This window comes from Gorilla gorilla, chromosome 17 (assembly GCF_029281585.2).
Source record: "Gorilla gorilla gorilla isolate KB3781 chromosome 17, NHGRI_mGorGor1-v2.1_pri, whole genome shotgun sequence".
In the NCBI taxonomy this organism is placed as follows: Eukaryota; Metazoa; Chordata; class Mammalia; order Primates; family Hominidae; genus Gorilla; species Gorilla gorilla.
In genome coordinates this window covers 106326728-106350002 of record NC_073241.2, presented here as the reverse complement: position 1 = coordinate 106350002, position 23275 = coordinate 106326728, and the positions used below count along the sequence as shown (strand labels likewise).

The 23275-nt window shown below is 47.3% G+C and overlaps 2 protein-coding genes and 1 long non-coding RNA gene across 7 annotated transcripts in view; 1 reads left to right on the top strand and 2 right to left on the bottom strand.

The window, feature by feature from the left end:
- The window catches only part of MBP (myelin basic protein), a 124000-nt gene extending 114076 nt beyond the window's left edge, over positions 1-9924 (top strand). The window contains exons 7-9 of one of the 2 annotated variants that reach the window (XM_055368269.2): positions 155-187; positions 3806-3925; positions 8292-9924. In XM_055368269.2, the coding sequence (XP_055224244.2) occupies positions 155-187; positions 3806-3925; positions 8292-8336 (198 nt within the window). In that variant the 3' untranslated portion in view covers positions 8337-9924. Of the gene's footprint in view, positions 1-154; positions 3534-3805; positions 3926-8291 lie in introns of those variants that run through there. The other variant, XM_055368268.2, reaches the window with a different exon arrangement.
- On the bottom strand, positions 4543-8293 carry LOC101138087 (uncharacterized). The gene is made up of 2 exons (XR_002003420.3): positions 6430-8293; positions 4543-4973 (listed from the first exon to the last, which is right to left on the bottom strand). It is a non-coding gene; the product is annotated as an uncharacterized lncRNA (long non-coding RNA).
- Positions 9925-18317: 8393 nt separating the features above from the next.
- The window catches only part of ZNF236 (zinc finger protein 236), a 147868-nt gene continuing 142910 nt past the window's right edge, over positions 18318-23275 (bottom strand). For all 4 annotated transcript variants that reach the window (XM_019014241.4, XM_055368266.2, XM_063699320.1 and 1 more), the window contains one exon: positions 18318-20512. In XM_019014241.4, the coding sequence (XP_018869786.3) occupies positions 20388-20512 (125 nt within the window). In that variant the 3' untranslated portion in view covers positions 18318-20387. The remainder of the gene's footprint in view (positions 20513-23275) is intronic.

Sequence of the window (23275 nt, the reverse complement as noted above, 5' to 3'; positions counted from 1 at the left end):
TGTGGCCCTGAGCCTGCGGCCCCCCTCGGAGCTCCGGGTGGAACCTGTTTTTACCACCTCAGCTCTACTGTGCTTTGATTGTGTTTCCTGTTGATTGAAAGGACTTTCCCTTCACTGACCACCATGTCATTATTTCTCTGTCTTCCTCATGCAGGGGAGAGGACTGTCCCTGAGCAGATTTAGCTGGGTAGGTGACGAACGCACTTCCATCGGCTTCCTCTTCCGTCCCAGTCCTCACAGCCCCGCAACTTTTGTGTTCTGCTCTGTTTCGGTTGCTTCCTGGCCTCCTTTTCTCTCCTCTCGAGACCTCTCTGCCCACAGCTGGGATCGGGCCGCCTTGTCTTCCACTGGGGAAATGAAACGTGGTCTTCCCTTCCGGAAGGTCTGGTCTCTTGCTTCTGTGCCGGGGACCCAGCCCTGCAAGGCCAGATCCTCTTCTCCCAAAGGGTTCCCAGGCGACGTGACTGGTCTCCCTCCCAGGGAGGGAGCAACACCACGTCCGAGAAAATGTTTAACTTCTTCCAACACAACCAGTGCGAGAAGCCCCAGGAACCCGCATGTGGAAGTGGGACTGGCTGGCCCATCTCAGTAACCCCAGATGCTGACACTGGAAAAATGATTCTGCTAATGAACAGAAAAAGAGGCTAAATAGAGTTGCTCAATTTATAATAACCTCATTAATCCAAAGATTTTTGTTTTGTATGTGTTTAAATAATAATTAAAACATAGATATCAAGCCATCCAGAAAATCTTCCTTAGGAATTTTAGGCTGGTTAATACTGAAAGCAAACTTTCAAGGAAGGTTTAAAATGGCCAATTTGAACTTTCTAGTGAAAAAATTTGGTGTCTGAGCCAAATTAAAATGCCAATCATTATATTCTAACCAAACTTACAGACTTTAGTTACTAGCAAATACCAGATATGATTCTTACTGTATAAAAGTTATAATTTTAGAATAAAAGGGAGGAATAACCACCAACATATTGTAGATAGGTTGTGTCTGTCTCCGAAACTGCAATGCTCTCATACGCTAGAACAGAGCCTACCTACACTTTCTGCTCAATTAATAAGCATCATATAAATGAATGAATACATTTTAAAAGAAAGACAACAAGGAGAAAGAACAGGAAGAAAGAACAGGAAAAGAAAACAGAAGGTGGGAAAGAGGAAGCAAGAGAGGGAGGAAGGGACAGGGCACTCGAGAGAAAGGCAAAGAAAAGATTCCATGAGGATCCCAAATCAGTCCCACACATGATTACACTGAATTATGAACTAAGATATTTACTGAAACGTTTTCCATTAATGCATATTTGACTTGCTTTTTCTGACCTAATGAATTTGCAAAACGATGACAGTCACGTAGCAAATGTACATGGACTAGTACTCACAATTAATTTTTTATTTTCTATACCAGCAGGAGACAAAGATGATAGAAGAATGAAATTCATTTTTGACCCAGAAATCTTATTTTAGCTACTGCTTTATCTGCTCTTAATTTTCTAGGCGCGGACTTTGGGGCCATCGTGCCGGATCCTCCCTGAATGTGGAGCGATGGGGGATTGCACACAGGCCGTTCTGCCCCAGCAGCTAACAAGAAAGACCCTTGCATTCCTCCCTGCATCTCTCCCTTTTGGGTCCTACTAATGTCTGTTGAATTTCTCTTTTTTCCAAAGCAAAATCCTTCTCTGCATTTTGTCTGCTTGTCTGTTTCCCAGAGCCGCAGGACTCCCTCCTTGTCTGGAGTTCCAGAGAGCCCCCACTTTCTCTTTCTAAACTGTGTTGTGTGTTTCCTGGTACTTTCTAGGTTCCCCAAAGATAAACATGACTAAGGATTCGAAAGGAGGAAAGGCCAAGCAGATTGTTAATCTGAAAGTCAATCCCCGGATTTAGTTCTCAAAAATGCTTTATTTTTGGAGAAAAGCAATAGAGTAAGACAGAAGGACTTAACGCTTGCAGGGAAGTGGCTTTCTGCCATGTAGAGCCAGGCTGGCAACCTGCCCTCTGCCATCAGGGAGTGAGCATGAACCTGGAAACCTCTAGGACGCAAGAGCGAGGCTGGCTGTCCCCTTGTGTGCAGTGCTTAGACCTTCTTGCCACACATCCCGTCCCTCACCTCACTGGATAGCCCCCGAATCAACTGTTCACACGAAAGCAGCTGCCTGGTTCTGAGTGGCCATGCTCACTCCCAAGCACAGGTTGAATGAAAAGAAAACTGTGCAAGTAGCTTGTACGGTGGGAAGCCCCCAGCAGAGGCTGAGGGTGCAGCCAGGTGCTCTGGAAGCCTTGAGGCCTCTGGTGTCATCTTCCTCACCTCTAAATAAGAGATGGGCTAGGTTGGTCAAGGTCCTCCCTGTCCTAAAACACTTTAATGAAATGGAAGAAAGGCTGCAGGCTGATAGAGGAGGGACCGTCTGGTTTGGTTCCCTCAAGTCTTCAGGAGAGGGCTCAAGGACAGTCTCCCATTTCTTGTTGGCAAAATGTAAAGTGCAGTCTGGACCCTGTCCATTGAGTAGAGACTCAGGAGGCCAACCAAGATCCCTGAAAAGCTAACAGCGTGGTCAGCCTTCCCACAGACAGTGCACCCACCGTGGGAGGACACTTCGCCCCCCATTGTTAACGTCCACCGCGCCCAGACTCCCACAGCGAGCTCCTTCCCTTCCTCCCCGTGTTTGCAGTGGAGTTCCCACTCGAGAAGACAGCACAGTAGCAAGTAGAGGCTGGTCCTGGGACACTCGCACCCATGTGTGTCAGGAAGCCCCTGCGATCACACGGCCCATGAGGAAGCCAGAGGGGCTGCTGGGGCTGATGAGGCCAGGGCAGGGCGGCCTGCTCTTCCATAAATGACAGCTGGCACCAAAGCCCAGAGCTGGCAGCCTCCACCTGAGGAGTGGCATCTCCATGAACGGCTTGTGTTCTCGCACAACCCCATTGCGTAGATGAGGAAACTGAAGCTCAGAGAGGTTCCTGCCCTTGCCCAAGGCCACACAGCCGGATGAGCTAGAAAGGTGCTAGGGGACTGGGAGGTGGGGGAGCTGAGACGCTGTTCCGCTGCTGCCAGGATGCGGCCGCTCCCCGTGCCAGCCAGGCCTGCCTCCTCCCTCTGTCCGGCTCAGCAGCCCCGGCCTCCTGTTGCTCCCAGTCCGAGCTATGGCCAAAGGGAGACTGATTCCTGCTCACCCTGGGAGAGAGCTCAGGATTTTGTCTCAAAACCTTATAAAAGATACGAGGCTCAACATTTTACTAAGGCCGAGGACTCTCGATCTCCCAGACAGATCCTAGAACCACAGGGCACATGTGACCAGAATCCAATCTGTGCAAATCAATCAGCAAAAGGAGCCCCCAGCAAAGGCGCAGGCCGGGGCCTCCGGGGACCGGCACCTACACACCGCACAGCCCCCCAGGGTCCGAGTCCTCCAAACACGTGTAGGCAGGAGCCTCCTTACCTTGATTTGCTTGATGTTTGCTAATCTTCTCTTGAACACCCCACAGCGTGAAGGTAAGCAACTGTTCCCTAAACGACTTAGATCCTTAAAATATGTGTGGTTGGGCCGCATATCTCATGAGAGAGCCTCCGCCCAAACCAGAGCCCTCCTCTCTCTGCGGCCAACACCCTGGTAGACCTGGGGGAGCAGCCTCTCCCGCCCCCACCCCCTCAGCGCGGTGCTGGCCCGTGGCTCCTGAACCACTCACCAGTCCAGTCCGGGGCCTGGGCCCTTCCCCGGGGCCCTGGTGGCAGCTCCCAGTGGCTCAAGCAGCGTGCCCAGCACCGCGGGTGGAGGTTGAGCTCCGTGGTCTTCTCTTGCAGGGGGCCGAAGGCCAGAGACCAGGATTTGGCTACGGAGGCAGAGCGTCCGACTATAAATCGGCTCACAAGGGATTCAAGGGAGTCGATGCCCAGGGCACGCTTTCCAAAATTTTTAAGCTGGTAAGGTACCCTCTGCTCAGCTCCACTGAGCGGGGACTAAGGGGTCCCAGAATCCCCAACTAAGCTGAGTACAAGGGTGGCTGCCGCCTCTGGCTCAGCCGCACTGTACCCTGGACGTGCTCTGTCCAAGCAGGCGTGCAGGGGCTCAGGTGGCATTGCCCACCCGCATTTACGCGTGGATTTCCTCCGAGATGCATGTGAAGCCGGAGGTGCTTGAGGAAGGGCTGCGCCTGGGCTGGTTCAGGGGCCCTGGAGCAGGCGACTGACCTTGACTCTGGGGCAGGGCCCAGCTGGAGTCCAACTTGCTCATGCCCAGGGGTTGGAGCCCTCAGGGAGCTAAAGCAGGAGTCAAGCAGACGTGGGTGTCGGGGGGAGATCCCTGGAGCCACGGGAGGGGATGCCCAGGAGACCTCCAGGGAGTGGGGAGTGTCCCGTCGGCTCATGAGGACCTGGAACCAGACCCAGGACGAATGCCAGGCCCGCTGTTTATAAGCTCTGTCTCTGAGACTCGGTTTTCTCATCTGTAAAATGGAGGTAACCCGTCCACTCAGCTCACAAAATCGCTGTGAAAGTAAAAGGTAGTGACAAACACAAAACGCGGCTGGCAGGTGCGCGGCTCGGATTCCTTAGATAAGCAGTCACCTTTATTATTGTTAAACGTCACCCAGAAAACCCTTAACTCTTAGACAGCGGCTCTCATTAAGCAAAAGGGGAGGCACATGAAGCTCCAGGCAGGGCCGGGAGGGAACTGTGAAGCCAAAGGCTCTGGGAGCCCCCAGGCACCTGCGTTTGCATTTTCATCCTGGAGGAGACCAGGCCTCTGGGGCTGCTCCCCGGGGTGCAGAAAGGAGGGGTCTTTCTTGGTGTGTAACATACTCATTGATTCAGTCACCTGACCTTTGACTCCATGTATTTTTTTGAGTCTGGATGTGTGGTGTGCTCTGCCCAGCAGCTGGGATCCACATGGGCACAGACATGGTCCCCCCGCGTCCTTGGTGAGTGCAGAACCTCTGCCGTGAGCCTCGATTCTGGGAGGTTCTGGGAGGTTCTGTGGACAACAGGCGATTCAGGGCACAGCCCCTGCTCTTAAGGATAGCCGGTCTTAGGAAAATCTTTTAATATGTGAAGTGAGCAGGGAGTAACTGAGCTGCTAAGTAAGCAGCTTTATGTCAGATAAAGTGGTAGGCAGGATCCACTCCTCAACGTAAATTCTGAGTTAAGAAAATAAATTCTCCAAATATTCAAGTCTCAGGGCCATCATGCCGTACATTGCCGCAGTTCTGGGATGTGGCCACAAGAGGGCGGAGATGAGGCTCCCCGGGGAGCAGTGTCTGAACCCAGCACTGCAGTCAGGACGGCCCCGCCCCACCTGGCCAGCACGTCACCGCCCCACCTGGCCAGCACGTCACCGCCCCACCTGGCCAGCACGTCTCCTGCCTCTGAATCGCCTGGGATGTACGCCCAGACCCCTGTCTGCGCTCCGCCACAGCCTCACTGAGTCAGAATGTCCAAGGGCGAACTAGGTGTTGCTAGTTGTGATGATTTTGCAGACACCGTGCTCACCTGGGAAACACGGATTCATCCCATCTGGATAACTAATTACTCCACTATCAGCTTAAGGACCGTTAGACACACCGGGAGAGCTGAGTGCTGGCTCAGAGTTGATGGGAGGGCCCAGATGAGTGAGGGGCCCCATTTAGCAAATATTGTCCTTGCAATATATGCAAGGCTTACAACCAGTCACTCAAAGATGCTTGCAAGGCCAGAGCTTACCAAGACCACCCTGAGGAACAGAAAGCTGCATTTAGATCTGCACATTTACTGTGTGCAAATATAACCAGTGTACTATACACGTTTCCTGAAATAAGTTCAGTATTTTCCCTGAACTTTTTTGTAAGAAGCTTTTAAAAATTATTTCATTTCTGTAGAGTTCAAGGGAAGCTTCTATGTATCAAAGCAAATTTCAAATCATATGGTTGTAATTAAATTTTACTGCATAAAAAGTTCATAACTGGCCTACTATGGCCGTATGGCCGAATTAGTTGACTTGGAGCAGTTCCAATAGATTAATAAATCAGCTCCCCCAGAAATGAGGGGGTTTAGAGGCAGGCAGATGGAGAGGACAGGGACTTCACAGCATTTAAGGTCATTTTACCATCTTTCCTTCCTGTTCTTTTTGGTGCTGTTGGAAATCAGTAGTGAGAGGAAAACACTCAAATCTGGAAGTCTAGTGCTGTCGGTAGGAACTGGGTAGAAAAAACTATGCATGTCCCCCCCTCACTCGGAAACCATATCAGAACATCATAGGAGCATCCTGTTTCCATGTGCATTAATTTCCACGAACATACATGTGAACGTTTTCCCACCTGTAGTGTTGCTGTGGAGTTGTGAGATGTCAAAGTGGAGGCAAGAGTATCTGCCTTTTGCAGTAGGCTCTGTTCTTTTCCTGTCCTGAAAGAGGAGTCAGTCTAACCCTCACCTTGTGAGTCCAGCCTTATACTGACCTGAGCCCAGGGTGGATCAGATGCTGAGATCATGTGACTCCAAGTTGCAAGACACGTAATAGAGAGAAGCGTGACTGTTGCATCCATGCAGGCTCTAATCCTGGCTCCTTCGGGCTGGCTGAGCTTTGGCTCCTGGGCTATAAAGAGAGGATGATAGGAACACCTACTGCAGGAGGTGCCGTGAGCACAAAAGAGAAAACGGGGAAAAACAGGTTTCCTGCATGGTCAGTGCTCAACAAATTGTAGTTTCAATGATAAAAAGTAAAACCAATACACCCACCATTTTCAATGTCAAAGGGGGCATCAAGAAAGTTAAGATTGTACCTTGGTAGGTTACCTTGCAGAGGCTGCAGGGAACTTACTCCATTTCAGCACAGAAGCACTTTGTTTCATAGGACAGTGGTTCTACCACTTTCCAGGAAGTCTAAAGGCTGATCTCTTGGAAATGCAGCAAAAGGTGAGGTGAGTGCTAACTTCTGGGCTACTCCAGAGGGCAGCTCCAATGCCAGAGATGTTCAAGTTAAGCCAGGATCAAACAGGAAAAACCCACGCTCCCGAGGGAGAGGCTGGCCCTCTAGGGTCAGGGCCCTGCACCTGTCAGTCCCCAGGCCGGCAGGAGGCCTCCACGGTATGTGAGAAAGCTGCCTGTCTTGGGAGGGAAATCTCACTAGATGGTTCCTGAAGCGGCTTCGCAGGCTAGCATTTCATAAACATTTTCACTTGTGAAAACAAAAATCCCTTGAGTGAGTTGTGTAAGCACAACATAGAGGCTTGTTTATAATGCTACGTATGTACTTGGAAAACCCCCCAAGAAGTCAGAACTGTCACCTTGGTCTGTTAGCTGCATTACTTGGAAGGATTCTTGGCGTCCGCGCTCTGGTTATTTGTGTTACTGGGCAGTGTGGAAGACATAGAATTAGATGAGGACAGTGTTGGTTCGTTGCTGATCGGCCACGGTAAAGAGTATATTTCTTTTCTATCTTGCTTTCTGGGGGCTCTTCGCCAAAATTGATCATTTCATAAAAGAGGGGAAACCCAAGGAGAGAGACTAAACTTTGAATAAAAATTTGAATGCAAAAAAAGTGCAGTTCTGCTCTGTCAATCTAAGTGACATTCTCAGTGACCAACGCATTCCTCTTTCTAGAGGGATGGCCACGCCTGGCTACCTCCACACCGTGGGCCACAGCACACCTGTGCACCATCTCAATTAGCTGCCAACTCTCTTTTAAACATCGAAATTATTTGTCCCCCAAACGTGTCAATGCATGGTTTTAAGACCTCTTCAAGTCAAAGTTTGCAGACAAAGCTCTCTGTGCATTTGATTTGTCTGGTGTGGCAGATGAGATGGCACATAGGAGGGACGTCCCCAGGGATGGACACGTGGCTTTGCTCTTTGCTGGCGCGGCTTTGCTCTTTGCTGGCGCGTGTAGCAAGGGGTGTGCTAGGGTCCCTCCGAAAAAGAAGTTGCTCCTGTTGTCGCTGGCAGTTCCCCTCAGCTGCCCTGGAACCTCTAGCTGACGAGAAAAAGTGCTCATTCAAAGCAAAGCAATGGAGCGGCTGCACTTTCACCCACAGAAGTGCAGCGTTGTTTTGCAGAGCAGTGGTTATGCCAGGCACCACTCCCTGGGGCCTGGGAATCCGATTCCAGTTCTCTCTCACAGAACTGGAAATTCAATTAGCATTTGCTGAGGGAGGTCCGGAGAAATGGAATGAAAAGACCAGCTCTCCGGGGTGCCATTTCTATTAGCAGATGAGAGAGACACCCAATGGCTCAACATCCACCCGGGACCACAGAAGAGGGGATGCTGGTGTGGGAGGACCCTGCGGCACTCTCGTCCTAACTCCTCTCTCTTCCTTTTCAGGGAGGAAGAGATAGTCGCTCTGGATCACCCATGGCTAGACGCTGAAAACCCACCTGGTTCCGGAATCCTGTCCTCAGCTTCTTAATATAACTGCCTTAAAACTTTAATCCCACTTGCCCCTGTTACCTAATTAGAGCAGATGACCCCTCCCCTAATGCCTGCAGAGTTGTGCACGTAGTAGGGTCAGGCCACGGCAGCCTACCGGCAATTTCCAGCCAACAGTTAAATGAGAACATGAAAACAGAAAACGGTTAAAACTGTCCCTTTCTGTGTGAAGATCACATTCCTTCCCCCGCAGTGTGCCCCCAGACGTACGTGGGTCTTCAGGGGGCCAGGTGCACAGACGTCCCTCCACGTTCACCCCTCCACCCTTGGACTTTCTTTTCGCCGTGGCTGCGGCACCCTTGCGCTTTTGCTGGTCACTGCCATGGAGGCACACAGCTGCAGAGACAGAGGACGTGGGCGGCAGAGAGGACTGTTGACATCCAAGCTTCCTTTGTTTTTTTTTCCTGTCCTTCTCTCACCTCCTAAAGTAGACTTCATTTTTCCTAACAGGATTAGACAGTCAAGGAGTGGCTTACTACATGTGGGAGCTTTTGGTATGTGACATGCGGGCTGGGCAGCTGTTAGAGTCCAACGTGTGGCAGCACAGAGAGGGGGCCACATCCCCAGGCCGTGGCTGCCCACACACCCCAATTAGCTGAATTCGCGTGTGGCAGAGGGAGGAAAAGGAGGCAAACGTGGGCTGGGCAATGGCCTCACATAGGAAACAGGGTCTTCCTGGAGATTTGGTGATGGAGATGTCAAGCAGGTGGCCTCTGGACGTCACCGTTGCCCTGCATGGTGGCCCCAGAGCAGCCTCTATGAACAACCTCGTTTCCAAACCACAGCCCACAGCCGGAGAGTCCAGGAAGACTTGCACACTCAGAGCAGAAGGGTAGGAGTCCTCTAGACAGCCTCGCAGCCGCGCCAGTCGCCCATAGACACTGGCTGTGACCGGGCGTGCTGGCAGCGGCAGTGCACAATGGCCAGCACTAACCCTCCCCGAGAAGATAACCGGCTCATTCACTTCCTCCCAGAAGACGCGTGGTAGCGAGTAGGCACAGGCGTGCACCTGCTCCCGAATTACTCACCGAGACACACGGGCTGAGCAGATGGCCCCGCGGATGGAGACAAAGAGCTCTTCTGACCATATCCTTCCTAACACCCGCTGACATCTCCTTTCGCGCCTCCCTCCCTAACCTACTGACCCACCTTTTGATTTTAGCGCACCCGTGATAGGCCTTCCAAAGAGTCCCACGCTGGCTTCGCCCTCCCCGAGGACGGAGATGAGGAGTAGTCAGCGTGATGCCAAAACGCGTCTTCTTAATCCAATTCTAATTCTGAATGTTTCGTGTGGGCTTAATACCATGTCTATTAATATATAGCCTCGATGATGAGAGGGTTACAAAGAACAAAACTCCAGACACAAACCTCCAAATTTTTCAGCAGAAGCACTCTGCGTCGCTGAGCTGAGGTCGGCTCTGCGATCCATACGTGGCCGCACCCACACAGCACGTGCTGTGACGATGGCTGAACGGAAAGTGTACACTGTTCCTGAATATTGAAATAAAACAATAAACTTTTAATGGTATTTGCATGGGTGTCTTCTTTTGTGTTCCGGGCTGTAGCACACAGGCCCACGTCAAGCGAGAGCCAGGTGTGCAGAGCAAATGTGACTCGGTGCCTCTGGGTCTCGAGGCAGGGCTGCCTGGCGGTGCCTGTTGGAGGGGGCATCCGCATCAGAGGGTCGATGGCTACTGAAGAAAGTGGAACAGAGGTAGTTGTTAGGGCACTGATTCTCTCACCAGGAAAAAAATATTTAGTGTCTCTGAAGACAAGCTTCCAAGTCTGACTGTGTTCTGCTGTGTGGCTAGTGTACACACCCTGCAGATGTGAACCCGGGAGTCTTGGACGTGTTCCCCTTGCCACCTTTTTCTCTGAAAGCATGAAAGAGCATGAAGCGATGTTTTACTTATAGTTGCCTTTGGTTACAAGAATTTTTCTTCAAAAAGATAGACGAAAGTCTCTTTTGTTTTTTCTTTTTCTTTTTTTTTTTTGAGACAGGATCTTACTTTGTCACCCAGGTTGGAGTGCAGTGCTGCAATCTTGGCTCACTGCAGCCTTAACCTCCCAGGCTCAAGCTATCCTCCTGCCAAAGCCTTCCACATAGCTGGGACTACAGGTACACGCCACCACACCCAGCTAAAATTTTTGTATTTTTTGTAGAGACGGGATCTCGCCATGTTGCCCAGGCTGGTCTCATCCTGACCTCAAGCAGATCTACCCACCTCAGCCTCCCAATGTGCTAGGATTACAGGCGTGAGCCACCGCACCCAGCCTTTGTTTTGCTTTTAATGGAACCACCAGTTCTCCTCCGTGTCTCAGCAGCAGCTGTGAGAAATGCTCTGCATCTGTGACCTTTACGAAGGGGAACTTCCATGCTGAATGAGGGTAGGATTACATGCTCCTGTTTCCCGGGGGTCAGAGAGCCTCAAACTCCACCATGATAAGCAGGGTGAGAAGCTTGAGAATATGATTGCATTCACTGCAATAGCAGGAAAAACTGCCGAGGCTGGAGGCATGGCCACCTGAGCTCGCCTGGCAGGCGTGGCAGACAGAAAGCCCACGTTCACTGGCTACACTTCTCTGCCCAGACCCCTTCCAACTGAGGAATTTGGAAAATCATGCAAAGATAATTACATTTTAAAAATTGTATTCTTTTCATTGGCAAGTCTATCTTAATGTAACATGTGGAAAATGCATTAAAAGGCAAACCAAGGGTACATCATAAGCTAGCATTCACCATGACAGTACAATATTGGGTATTTTAAAATAAAACACAGCAAGATAGGAGTTGAGCCAGGGAGCTTGTGTGCTCACTGAACGCTTGCCTGAAGTGGCCCGCCTACTTTCTCCTGAAGGTGACTGGAAGTTAACTTACCAGGCTGAGAGCCAAGAGGAGGGGCTGCTGGAGCCCCAGCCTCATGGACGCAGACGCCCTTCCCCACCACCCGCGCAGCCTGTCAGGACCTTCCCCATGGCCTGCGCAGGCTGTCAGGACCACAGTCAGTAGAGGCTAGAGGGGCCATGAGGGTCTGTGGAACTGAACATAGAAAGCCGTAGTGATCACGCTTCCAACTGCCAGCCACACCCTGCCATTCAGAGCTGGCCTGCCCATCTGTAGGGGCAGGGAACGCGTATGAAATTGATAGAGCAGCCTCTGAGCTTGGTGCGTGAAGTACCTGGCACGGAGGAAATGAAATCTCTGCAGAGGGATGATGATGAGCAGCCAGTCAAGAAGTGAGCAGAGCAGGTGCTGGTTTAGCTCAGGAGATGCCGTGATGAATGACTCTGCCTGGGCCACGAACTATAAATTGAAATTGGGATTATGTGAGAAGAATGAACCAGGGACTGAGGGAGAAACTGCAAAACAGTGAGTGAAAAGTTCTCTCATAGCAATTTTTACAGAAGACAGCGAAGCCATCAGTTAATTTTGGGTGTTTGTTTGTTAGTCTGCTTAGGAAGCCATAAGAGAATACTACAAACTGGGTGGCTTGAACAACAGACAGTTATTTTCTCAGTTCTAGAGGCTGCAAGTCCAAGATGAAGGTGTCGGTTTCTGGTGCAGCCTCTCCTTCGCTTGCAGACGGCCGCCTTCTTGATGCATCCTCACACGGCAGAGGGAACGACCTCGGGTGTCTCTTTCCCATCTAAGGACCCCAGTCTTACTGGATAAGAGCCCTGGCCTTACGACCTCATTGAACCTGAATTCCCTCCCTAAAGCCCCTATCTCCAACCTGAATTCCCTCCCTAAAGCCCCTATCTATCTATCTCATCTCCAAACACAATGGCATTGGGAGTGAGAGCTTCAAAACACACATTGTGGGAGGACACAGTTCCATCCATAACAGAAATATATTTTCCCTCATGCAACAACAAATATTTTCTAAGCCACCATTTGGCAAGATGTTATAATTAAATCCAAGACTCTGCAGTACTCTTGCCTCTTTGCCAAAAAAACATAATATGAAGTGAAGCACGCTGGCATATTTCTCTATTGTGATTCCTCTATTGTAAATAGTAAATAGTCACTGAAATCCTAAACGATAGGATATGAAGGCAAGGTTGACCCAACAGCACAGGCAAGGCTGTGTGGCTTGTTAACCACCACAGCTCACTCCAGCACAAGATGCCGGAGCAACTTCGTGTGACCGCACCTGCGTAGAAGGAAAATGAGTGGTCTGGTTTTTCCGAAACAGCCTGATTTGCAACCGGCACTCTCATCCACCTTCTAGGCACCTCCAACCTCGCCTCAGTGACGCAGGCCAGGGCTCCTCCTTCTACAGCCCCTCACCTCGACTTCCCACCACCGGGAAATGGCTTGTTTATCCAGCTCCAGAATCTTACAAGTTCCTGGAGCTCACTAACAGGTCAAGACTTGAGGGCATCCATAAGACAGTGACTCCTTCCACTACCGCCAGCACCAGCCAGGGCCCCTCCACCTCTCAGCTAAGTTCCCGCTTCTGATTTAAAGTTCATGTGAAAACTAGAGATGATCCTGAGTCGGAATCTACCTTCCAACGTGGTGGCCAGGCTGTTAGCTCACCAGGGGTCAGCGGCCTGCCTGCCTGCTTTACCACAGGTTGTGGCAAAAGCCCTTAAGATCATGTCCCCGCCACACAGGTTGGGCAGCTTTCAGGTCTCCTGGGAGACAGTTTCATCTGTACCGTGGCAAGCAAACTTCAGAGCTATAAGCAGTACCAGGCTATGGCAAGTGTGGTGTGCTAGGAAGACACCGTCACTCAGACATGGGCAGCGCGTGAGTGGGGTCTATGGAGGCCTGCACATGAAGAGTTCTCAGTTCTTGCCTTACAGCTTTTCTGTAAGCTTGAAACTGCTTAAAAAAAAAAAAAAAAAAAAAAAAAGGCTAAGCACAGCGGCTCATGACTGTAATCCCAGTACTTTGGGAGACCGAGGTGGGCAGATCACCTGAGGTCAGGAGTTCAAGACCAGCCTGGCCAACATGGTGAAACCCCGTCTGTACTAAAAATACAAAAATTAGCCAGGTGCAGTGATGCGTGCCTGTAATCCCAGCTACTCAGGAGGCTGAGGCAGGAGAATCACTTGAACCCGGGAGGCGGAGGTTGCAGTGAGCCAAGAGGACGCCATTGCACTCCAGCCTGGGCAACAGAGCAAGACTCTGTCTCAAAAAAAAGAAAAGAAAAGAAAAGGACAAAGACTTAGCGTTACTAAAGTTGAGAAGCATGATTGAAAGGTAACTAGAAAATGCGCATGGTGAAGAGTATCTTCAGCCAGGAGCAGTGGCTCCCACCTGTACTTTCAGCTGCTCAGGAGGCCAAGGCGGGGAGATCACTTGAAGCCAGGACATTGAAACCAGCCTGGCTAACATAGCAAGACACTGTCTCTAACAAAATAATGAAAATTAGCTGGGTGTGGGGTGTGCACCGGTAGTCCCAGCTACTCGGCAGGCTGAGGTAGGAGGATCACTGAATCCAGGAGGTCGAGGCTGCAGTGAGCCATGATCTGCACTCCAGCCTGGGTGACAAAGTAAGAGCCTAACTCAAAAATAAAAGGAGCATCTCAAGGCAGATGGCCAGTTGTTGTCCATCTCTACCCAGAACTACTAAAAAACTGGCTGAGATAACATCAAAGTGAGCTGTCTCACGTTAAATATAAGAATTTCTTTCTTATAGAGCTTGGTTACCAAGGTAACCAATGATCTCTTTGTTCTAATTACTAAAATAGTAACGTAAAACTCTCTTCATTGGCCCAGAATAATAACACTGGGGAAGCATCTGTTAATTGGTAGAAGGGGCGTGTGAGGCGTCTCCGTGGATGTGCACTGTGTCATCTGTCATTCTTTCTGTAGTGCCTTAAGGGATTGAATGTTTCAAAGGTGCCAGGTCACAAGAGAAGGTCCTCAATGATGGGGGCAGCACTGTGGGCGGTGAGGAATAATCAGTAACATTTATTTTAACAACTTCCAGGCATATTGTAAGCTGAGCCAGGGCTGACCACGGTGTCAGCAGCCATGAAGCATCGCAGGTTCTCCCCACTTTCCTTTCAGGACAGCCTGCCAGCCTCCTGGCTGCTGGCAGAGGACGTGGGCTCCGGGGTGACAAAGGGGATTTCAGTCACAGTAACAGGAGCAGTAGCCAGAGGGTCAGCATTTGTTTGAACATCTGAGCCCCCAGCCCCGAAGTGGGACGCAAAGTGGGCCGGGAGATGCCTGCACACACAGTGGGTGGTGTGGTGGCAGAGGGGCCTGAGCTTGAGGAGCGGACTTTCAGCTGCTCAGGAGGCCAAGACAGGGGGGTCACTTGAAGTGCACCTGCCTGGCCTTTGGTACGGAGGGCAACAGTGTCTTGATTACACTGATCAGTAAGCAAACGTCCCTTCGTGCTGGAGAAAGAGGCCATCGCCATGTCCCCAGGCTGCTCTCTGTACAAACAGCCCAACAAGAGCATGTGGATATAACACAAAGAAATGCAAGGGGCCCACGGAGAGTGATTCCCAATACCATGTGGTCGGTTAACTGAGAATAGAAGTAGAAGGCAGAGCTGGAAAGAAAGAAATTCAATCAACTAACCCCAGGGACGAGGAGCCAGGTCTAGAGAATGTGACTGGCTGGCCCAGGGACAGGCAGCCGTCAAGAGGCAGAGTTCGTCTGAGAGGGGCCCACGCCACCTCCCTCGCAGCATTGAGAGTGCACAGCACACTTGCAGGTACAAGCCTTTGCTTGTGCTTAAGGGACAGCACTCTATTCGCTATCACAGGGAGTCCAGCCTCTGGGTAAAACTCACCTGGAAAAGCACTGCCAATAGTTGAGATGATCCATCGTAGTGGGATCCAAAGCGCTTCCCTCACCTACTCTATTTCAAAATCTATCAGAGCAATATGCCTCCTACAAAGAAAGAAAGAAGCGAAAAGAACAGTAAAGCAATTTCTTAACCATTCCCTCTTAGCCAAATTCAGGAAGTCAACATCACTTTAATTTTTTCAGTCCAAAAATACGTGGAGTCCCTACTCAGTGCCAAGAAAACGTATATTGAAATCTCTTGTTTCAACAGGATGATGACTCTCTCAATTACCAACTTCTCTAACAGTTTGGAAATGTAAGGCATAGTAAAATAGATGAATATATCTTTACAAAGAGCCCGACGACATAAAATAACTCCATGGATGCTTCTTGGAAGTCCAGGATCTGGCATCTGTCATAAACAGACACACTGATATTATGATGGATGCGCACGGCATTTCAAGTCACTTTAATACCTTTCAAACGAGAGAAAGCAGAGAGCAGGAATCTGGGACATCCTCCAGGATTTAAATGCCCTGGGCTTGAATATGTTGCCAACTCAGCATTGCTCTATTGTGTTAAGCCATGGCAAATGTGACCTAGAGGAAGTGTCCGCCTTTAAACAGTGATAACTCACCCAAAACCCAAAGAAGTAAATATACAGTAGTTTTAAAATAATACGAAACCCATTTTTATTATTTTTAAAGCCAGCACGGTGGCTTTTGGCATCACTATCCATTTCTAATACAAAACTGGATTAAATAAGTATCATCCAATGTATAAATAGATCATGAAACAATTGTGAAGATAAAAAGAGAATTCTTCTGTAATTAAAAAAAATTTAAAAATTTTCTTTAGTGGTGAATCAAGAACAAATCCCTATGTCACTTGAGAATTTGTCAATTATGATACAAATCTTGATAGAATACGTCTTCATGCTGTAAAGTGTTACACATAAAAGATTAAATAGAAAAATCTCTTCTGCCTGCCTGTTGCTCCTGCCATTCATACTAATCCTCATTTTTTCCTAGTTGCTAGTCATCCATATAAAGAACTGCCCCGATGCCTCTGTGTAGGGAGGGTGAGTGTGAGGGTGTGAGGGTGAGTGTGTGGGTGAGTGTGAGGGTGAGTGTGAGGGTGAGGGTGAGTTATGTGCTCATCCGTGCATGGGGGTCTGAGGAGGGGAATTCGTTCGGAGAGGGCCAGCCACCAAACAGGACATGTTGTGGCAAGCCACACCATGACAAAGAACATGTCTCTGCTAGGAATATGTGGGCATCTGGCCCACGAAAAGCTCTGTGGTTCCCACTTTCTCCACAATGAAGAAGATGCCAGCTCAGTGGCCTTTGGCGTATGATCTTTTCATTAGAATATGGGAAAGGTATAGAGGCCCCAAGTACAGATACGACATTAAATTGGGTGGTGCGTGTAGGCGCTTTTGAAATTTTATTCTAAAAAATCCAAAGTGCCTAAGTTACGTGAACACAGATTAAGTGACACAAAAAGAACGCTTCCTTCAGAAGTATCCGCTGCATAATCTCATCTCTGCCTCACTTACTTCCTATGCAGTAGGTCTTGGAAAAGGGATACATTCGCAACGATCAATCCTTGGATTAACTTTTTTTAGTGAGGGAAGGGCACGGTATTAATTCTGAAATAAGCTTCAGAAAAAAATGTAAGAAGCAGGCATGAGATAGCCTTAATATACACTAGAAAGCAGTTCTATATATCTTACCTATTTCCTTTAAAAATCTTATGTACATAAATCTTGAAATTGATTTACATGCCAAACTATTTTATCTTGAATATTTCCAAACATAAATCTGTGTGATGGTCATTTCATGTTAAAATGTGCATCTTAATGAGTTACAAATATTCTTCTAAAATGAGGAAAACCCACAGCAAGACAAGAAATCCACTTCTACTTTTAAAAATTGTGTAGCTGTGCTAACACATGCATCTCTTGTAATAAATGTGATATGAGTTCAAAGGAAGACACAGAACACTAGCTATAATTTCAAAGATCAAGTTTCCTTAAAATATTACAACAGGGGAGTAGACAATATGCACGAAGGAAACATCCCCTAGTTAAGTGCCAGACAAGCACTGATGTTCATGTCCCACCAGCAGAACACTGTCAGGAAGAGGAGAGCGGCGTTTGATGAGCCTCCCACTGACCTGGCTGCAAGCTGTCAGATGCCATGTCATAGCATTTCCTCTATTTAGATACTTTCTAAGTGCCTCAAGTTTTTCAAAGGGGAAAAAGTAGAGCTTGATGGGGGTGGGGTAGCATTTCAATCTGCATGTTTGAAAACATGTCTTCATTTTCATCTATTGCCATTCTATGGAAACGCAGCTGCTTGGGCATTATCTAGCAGGTGGGACTCCACACATGCTACGTGCCTCCTGCTTCCTCAGTACCTGCACCCCACCTTCACGTTTGGTATCTTTGCAAAGGCAATTCACTCTTTCAGCTTCAGTGCTTCATGGTTACTTGAGCACACAAGCAGGATCAAAACACTTAGGAACTTTCAAAAGGTTCCTCAATGACTGGGTGCCGTTGAATAAAGCAGCAAATGAAAGGGAACAAGAACAGTTCTGACACATGCACAGGGCACTGTGCTGACGCCCACGGCTCGCTGTCGCGGAGCCATGCCCTGATTTTGAAAGTCTGAAGCCTTTCCAGTGGACACTGGAAAGTTCAGAGGGGTAAATGCCTCTGAACTTCACAGAGGTAAAGGAAAATACCACTAAAGTTTTCTCTTAAAAATATCTGAACTTGAAATTAATGTACATGCCAAACTGTTTTATCTTAAATATTTTCAAACAAAAAAAATTAATCACATTTCCTAACTTCATCTTTTATTTATAGTTATTCCAAAGCAGATATGCTATGATGAGATAGTTCTAAAAATACAGTTCTTTATCCTCAAAACCCTGGTTATACATGAGGCCTAGAAATCTCTTTTCTAGAATTTTTAAAACAACCAGTAAAACATAAAGATCAACCTGTACCCACAAAGATTCAAGTAAAATTATGTCTTTTCAAAACCTTATATTTTCAAGGAATGTTCTGCAAAAAAGCAGCTTTTATAATTAGGAAGTAAATCGAAATAATACATAAAATGACTTGTGTTTGCTAATAATTGAGAAAAGACACAAAATTGAATTATTGATATTTTCTTTTTCTTTAACCAAAATAAAAGTAGGCTCTAGATTCACCTGTTAAGGCCTTAAACAGTCAATTAACCAATACAATTCACCAAACTAGCTTTCTATACAATTAGGAATTAAACAACCCCTGTTAGAGATGTCCTGAGATGACATTTAATGCTAAAATCAAAATAAATAACCCAGCAAGAACAAAAGTTTAAAATTCCAATAATTTCCACTTTGGGGATATTTTTTCACCAAAATTAATCAACATTTCTAAAATATTTCAATACAAAATTATAAAATAAAAAGTGCATTAAAAGCAGAACCTTTAAAACTCTAGCACAATTACAGTTATTCTGCATATGCGGCTACAGCCAGGTTTACACACTGACATTCAAGGAAGGAAACCTCCGGATTGGTAAGAAGTCCAGTATCACAAGAATAAGTCAAATAAGGCTTTTCTTTTTCTTAAAAAAATATACAATACACAAAGCAGTTTGGAAAAGAAGTAATATTATTTAACAATTTTCTGACTTAAATATCTTCACATAACAAAAGTTTTCATATCACCATCAATATTACTTATATACATATGCCAAAAGTGAACAACAACAACAAAAAAATCAAAAGATGCCCTTTCAAAATAACAGTAAAATGTCTATTTCTTTAGGAATCTGAAATGAGCTCCTCTCTTAATATACAAAGTCCATACAATATTTATAATAAAACTACTCTCTTCTGAAACCAAGGAGGCAACGAGAGAAAATAAAGGCAATTGTTTTTCAGGAAAAAAAAATAAAACCCAGCTTTATATGACAATGAAAAAGATATCCATTTATGAATAAAATGAATACAATACTGATCTGAAGTGCTCGTGGGGAGGTGAAACTGACGCTCTTTCTGCAATTAGGACGAGTACTTATATTTACAAAATATACTGTTCAGCCACACAGAGGCCCATATATCTGTCTATGTACATATGTATTTATATATAGAACATATAAATAATTTCAAAGGAAAAATTAACATGAAGTAAAGAACCTTCCATCTTTGGAATGCTGTAGGAATGGCGTGCACGCACTCTGCCCAGCACGGGTGGGATTTGGTTTGGGACATGTTTTATGTGGCACCATTGACGATACTAAAGAATTCCCTGAAATCAAAAATACATCTGTTTATGCACGAAGAGAAAGTCATGGGGTTTTTACGGATTCGTGGCCTTAAGCTACAGATATGCTTCTTATTTGCTGGGGTGGACAGGGCCACCGTTGCTTGCTCCTTGCAGACGGTTCTGTGGTTTCCTACCTGCGATGTATGGCTTGTGCTTCTGCAATTATGTAACCCTGGACCTGAACACAGATTGATGCGGTAAGTGTGTCGCCAGCCCGTGTGGACAGCTGAATCCTTATTGGTGGGTCAGGTTTACTCGAGTCCCCATGTTGACGCCCCAGATACTGCATTCTTGTAACTAATGATTAAACATTTGTCATGGAGAGAATTGGTCCAGCCGTCTCTCAAGGTATCAGTTATATTAACTTATGGTAGACTGAAAAGAGTCCATTTTGACTAATTTTCAAAATGCACAGAGAAAAGAGTGGAAAAAACTTCCCTGTGTGTTGTAACATTTTTTTTCTGAACTTCATGCCTCAATCTTACGCTTGCTTTGTAAGCTATGCTTCTTATAACCAGAAGCATGAAGGAAAATCTGACATACTTTTTCCATGTTAGCGTTTTTGTCTTTGCTAATACAAAGAAATCACACTACAATGATAGTAAGACCCAGTTAATTGCTTCGTGAACTAGACACACTAGCCACGGAGGAGACTGAGGAGGAAACTGCCTACAGTAGTACCTGAGTTCAGTGATTTGTAGACAAAAGAGAACAATGCGGTGACACTTTTCCCAGTTTTTTTTTCCTATGAGTCTCTGAAAGACAATGATTCTTTAGATAATTTTATAGTTAAAAAACTATTGTAGCATTTTTAACACTTGAAGCTTTAAAACAGAGATTCCAAGTGCTTTGCTCTTCACAAAATGTAACTTCAGAAACATTCTTAAAGGTGTACTTCCGACTCGCATCAGAAGACGTGAGTGAGGGTCTGCCACTCGCCGGCGGCCTCCTGCACCACCTCCTCCAGGTGGAGGGTCCGGCTCAGCTCCTCCCCGTCCTGCTCCGGGTGACCTGCGGACTCCTGCAGAGCTCCTGTTATGCAGACAAAGAAAACACAAGCAGCCTCAGACCTTCCAGAGCACAAAATGATTCCATTTAAATAAAGACTTTCTGGTAGAAAGAGACAAGGAATTTCTAAAGTAATTTGCTTTTCATTCCAGTGAAAAAAGAGTAATTTGAGCTGCAGGTGAAACAACTCTGCCGACAGGACAGTAGTTACTGCTAGGAGTATGAACGCACACACAGCACTGGTGATATGAGTGCACTCCTATGACAGCTACATTAACACAGCATCAGGAATGAGCAATAACCAACACACATGATTTCCATAATAAAAAGGAAAGCAGGAAGCACTACAGTGTAGACGTTAAAGAGAAAAAATTACCCCTTTTTCCTTCCTCAAAAACTCCCCACAATATAGTGTTCTGCCCTTGGGTTCCCTACACTGAAAGCCGTCGAGCTCCCCTCACAAAGTACCGCACCTCAAACAACCAAAGAACACCTGCAAGCCTCACAGAGCACACCACCACCTCCACCACCAAATCACAAATCTCACAGAGCACACCATCACCTCCACCACCAAATCACAAATGTCACAGATCACACCACCTCCAACAACCAAATAACACATCTCACGAATCACACCACCTCCACCACCAAATCACATAACTCAGAGCACACCACCTCCAACAACCAAGTCACAAACCTCACAGAGCACATCACCTCCAACAACCAAATCACAAATGTCACAGATCACACCACCTCCAACAACCAAACAAACCACAGATCTCACAGAGCATACCACCTCGAACAATCAAATCACACCCGCAAAATGCATGGAGCACACCAAGGGGTCTACTCAGACTTTAACATTTCTAGTTCCTTGCACAGCTACTGCCACCCTCTGAAACCTAGTCTAGGCCATCTATTGTCATTCCTTCCTCAGAGATGGATGCCACTGCTAGATTCTGTGTAGGAAACAAAGGTGAACAAGAGACAGACAAGCAGTAGGATCACACCCCAATATCCATACTCTGAAGGGCATGAACGTTAGTGAATCAAGAGAGAAACCAAGGCCCACGTGTTGCCTGTGCCAGGTCAACAGGATGCAGACAGGAGCAGTTGGTGCAGATTCTGTTTGCTCTGTGCCCCTGAGCACCGAGACAGCACCTGAACTGCATGCTGCAGGAAAAGGGGCTTCCAGACATGCTGTGAAGACAGAGATGCTATTCTGGGCCTCTGACTGCCCAGGTGCTGAAGGCCCCTACAGAAAGCTCTGTCCGGTGAGAAACGAGCTGCTCAGAAATGCTGCGCTTGCTCAGGTTCTGGGCTGCCATTTTACTCCAATAAATTTCTGTGCCCTTGCCAAAATATAAATTTAATCTAATCAAATTCTGTGTGTGTGTGTGTGTGTGTGTGTGTGTGTGTGTGTGTGAAGGGGGGCAGTCCATAGCCAACTTCAACAACTGCAAACACTAACTATTAAAGTAACAAAAGCACAGGCTTCCAGAGATCATGGCGGATGGGAGGCAGGACTAGACTGCACCTCCGACTCAAAGGGACAGAGCAGCATGAGGAGGCTCACATTGTGAATTTTTGCTCCCGAACAACTAGGGGAATAAATCAGGAAACCTGAGAGGACCCACAGACTCTCTGAAGGAAGTGGATTGCTCCTGCAGGACCCAGGAGACACCCCAAATACTCAGCCACAGCAAGACCCGCCCAAGGAGAGTCTGAGCTCGGACACGCCTAGCCCAGCCCCCACCCAATGCTCCTTCTCTACCCACCCTGGAAGCGGAAGACAAAGGGCATATACTCTTGGGAGGTCTAGGGCCCCGCCCACCGCCTGTTCCTCCCTATACTACCACAGCTGATGCTCTCTGGAAAGCACCACCTCCCGGCAGGAGGCCAACCAGCACAAAAATAGAGCACTAAACCACCAAAGCTAAGAACCTTCACAGAGTCCATTTCACCCCCCTGCCATCTCCACCGGAACAGGCACCGGTACCCATGGCTGAGAGACCATGAATGGTTCACATCACAGGACTCTGTGCAGACAACCCCTAGTACCAGCCCGGAGCCAGGTGGACTTGCTGGGCGGCTAGACCAAGAATAAAGGTAACAATCACTATAGCTCTGTTCTCAGGGAGCCACAGCCATAGGAAAAGGCGGGGAGTACTATATCAAGAGAACCCCGTAGGACCAAAGAATCTGAACAACAGCCTTCGGCCCTAGACCTTCCCTCTGACAGAGCCTACTCAAATGAAAAGGAACCAGAAAAACCAACTCTGGTAATATGACAAAACAAGGCTCTTTAACACCTCCCAAAAATCACACTAGCTCACCAGCAATGGATCCAAACCCAGAAGAAGTCCCTGATTTACCTGAAAAAGAATTCAGGAAGTTAGTTATTAAGCTAATCAGGAAGGTACCAGAGAAAGGTGTAGCCAAAGGTAAGGAAATCAAAAAAATGATATAAGAAGTGAAGGGAGAAATATTCAATGAAATTGATAGCATAAATAAAAAACAAGGAAAACTTCAGGAAACAATAGACACACTTATAGAAATGCAAAATGCTCTGAAAAGTCTCAGCAATAGAACAGAACAAGTACAAGAAAGAAATTCAGAGCTCGAGACAAGGTCTTCCAATTAACCCAATCTAACAAAGGCAAAGAAAAAAGAATAAGAAAATATGAACAAAGCCTCCAAGAAGTCTGGGGATTATGTTAAACGACCAAACCTAAGAATAATAGGCATTCCTGAGGAAGAAGAGAAATCTAAAAGTTTGGAAAACAT